This window comes from Sprattus sprattus, assembly GCF_963457725.1.
Source record: "Sprattus sprattus genome assembly, contig: scaffold_210, whole genome shotgun sequence".
NCBI lineage: Eukaryota > Metazoa > Chordata > Actinopteri > Clupeiformes > Clupeidae > Sprattus > Sprattus sprattus.
In genome coordinates, this window is record NW_027666754.1 from 15001 (window position 1) to 17500 (window position 2500).

Consider the following 2500-nt stretch of genomic DNA (forward strand, 5'->3'; position numbering starts at 1 on the left):
ACAGAGAAAAGGTCAGAGAGAGGGGGAACAGAGAAGGAATGAGGAGGAGAAGAGGAGAGCCAACAGAGAACAGGTCAGAGAGAGGGGGAACAGAGAAGAAACGAGGAGGAGAAGAGGAGAGAGAGAGAGAACAGGTCAGAGAGAGGGGGAACAGAGAAGGAATGGGGAAGAACGTTCAGGGATCTCCTCAGGGAATGAAAGAGGGAGAGAGAAAAGATTGATACGTAGATGTTTTTTCTCTTATTGACAGTGTGGGTATTTCAGTGACAGGTACAGTATATCATGAGTGTGATTGGCTGGAGTGTGTGAGTGACAGGTTGTTCTTGTGTGTGATTGGTAGGAGTGTGTGATTGACAGGTGTGTCTTGTGTGTGATTGGTAGGAGTACATCCGTCGGCAGCTGGAGGAGGAGCAAAGGCATCTGGAGATTCTACAGCAGCAGCTACTGCATGAACAGGCCATGCTACTGGTGAGTCATCACTCTCTTTCTCTCTTTCTCTCTATCACTCCATCACTCCATCACTCCATCTCTCTATCTCTCCTACTCTCTATCACTCTATCAGTCTATCTCTCTATCACTCCATCACTCTATCTCTCTATATCGCTCTATAACTCTCACTGCATCACTCCATCTCTCTATCACTCCATCATTCTATCACTCCATCTCTCTATCACTCCATCTCTCTATCACTCCATCTCTATCTCTCTATCACTCCATCTCTCTATCACTCCATCTCTATATCACTCCATCACCATCTCTCTATCACTCCATCTCTCTATCATTCCATCTTTATATCACTCCATCACTCCATCACTCCATCACTCTATCACTCTCTCTCTCTATCACTCAGGCCATGCTACTGGTGACTTATTACTCTCTTTCTCTCTTTCTCTCTATCACTCCATCACTCTCTTTCTCTCTATCACTCCATCTCTCCATCTCTCCCCTCTCTCTATCTCCCTATCACTCCATCATTATATCACTCTATCACTCCATCTCTCTTTCTCTCTACCACTCCATCTCTCTCACTCATCTCTCTATTACTCACTTTTATGAGTCATCAATATATTACTCTATCACTATATCTCTCTATCACTCCATCTCTCCATCACTCTATCACTCATCAGTCTATTGCTCAGGCCACGCTTATGGTGAGTCATCAATATCTATATCACTCTATCTCTCTATGTCTCTATCACTCCATCACTCCATTTCTCTATCACTCCATCTCTCTGTCGCTCTATCTCTCTATCACTCCATCACTCCATCTCTTCACTCCATCTCTCTATCACTCTAGCACTCTATCTCTCTATGTCTCTATCACTCCATCTCTCTGTCGCTCTATCTCTCTATCACTCTATCACTCCATCTCTTCACTCCATCTCTCTACCTCTCCATCACTCTATCACTCTATCACTCCATCTCTCTATCACTCCATCTCTCTACCTCTCCATCACTCTATCACTCTATCACTCTATCACTCCATCTCTCTATCACTCCATCTCTCTACCTCTCCATCACTCTATCACTCTATCACTCTATCACTCCATCTCTCTACCTCTCCATCACTCTACCTCACCATCACTCTATCACTCTATCACTCCATCTCTCTATCACTCCATCTCTCTATCACTCCATCACTCTATATCTCTATAACTCATCTCGCTTTCACTCTATCACTCTATCAATCTATCGCTTCATCACTCTATCCATCTATCGCTTCATCACTATATCTCTATCACTCTATCACTCTATCACTCTATCACTCTATCCATCTATCGCTTCATCACTCTATCCATCTATCGCTTCATCACTATATCTCTATCACTCTATCTCTCTATCAGTCTATCACTCTATCTTTTTATCTATCTGTGCATCTATTGTTTAGAGATCAACTACTGTACCCACACACAGCCTGGATTACTGTTAGCCTGGATCAGTGTATTGCTGGTATTGCTAGATATAAGGTTTAGGTCTTTCACCAGAGGTGGTGGACTGTACTCGCACCTGACACCCTGGTGGCTATCTGTTGGATTGAAGGACAGTGGTCAGCCTTGACGGAAGTGCCATGAGGCTCAATACAAACATGTGGATATGGGTTAGGGTGGTTAATGTGTTCTAAACATCAGTATGATGATCATAGTGTATGTGAATGTTAGGAATCCTACACACCTGCTTCGACTGTTGTGTTCTTTATGGTTAGTGTGTCATCAGCACACACACACAGAAACACACATACACACACATATGGTTTAAGGTTGTGTCATTGGCCTCTGCTGGTCAGGAAGTATCAGATGACTTAATGTATGTGGTACAAACATGATGAAGACTGTTAGAGCTTATAGATGTGTTATAAACAGTGACAAGGGCTTATAGCTGTGTTACAAACAGTGATGAGGGCTTATAGCTGTGTTACAAACAGTGATGAGGGCTTATAGCTGTGTTATAAACATCAGGGGTGTAAGTGGCGTGAGTTGGAGGAGCAGAGGCAGGCAGAGAG

At 43.4% G+C, this 2500-nt stretch overlaps 1 protein-coding gene across 1 annotated transcript in view; it reads left to right on the forward strand.

The window, feature by feature from the left end:
* Positions 1–2500, forward strand: part of LOC308382638 (mitogen-activated protein kinase kinase kinase kinase 4-like) — a gene marked incomplete at both ends in the record, with an annotated part of 23022 nt that overhangs the window by 10516 nt on the left and 10006 nt on the right. Inside the window, 2 exons of the mRNA XM_080861029.1 lie at positions 382–468; positions 2457–2500. The exon at positions 2457–2500 is cut by the window's right edge and continues 301 nt beyond it. Coding sequence (XP_080717155.1) covers positions 382–468; positions 2457–2500 — 131 coding nt within the window. The remainder of the gene's footprint in view (positions 1–381; positions 469–2456) is intronic.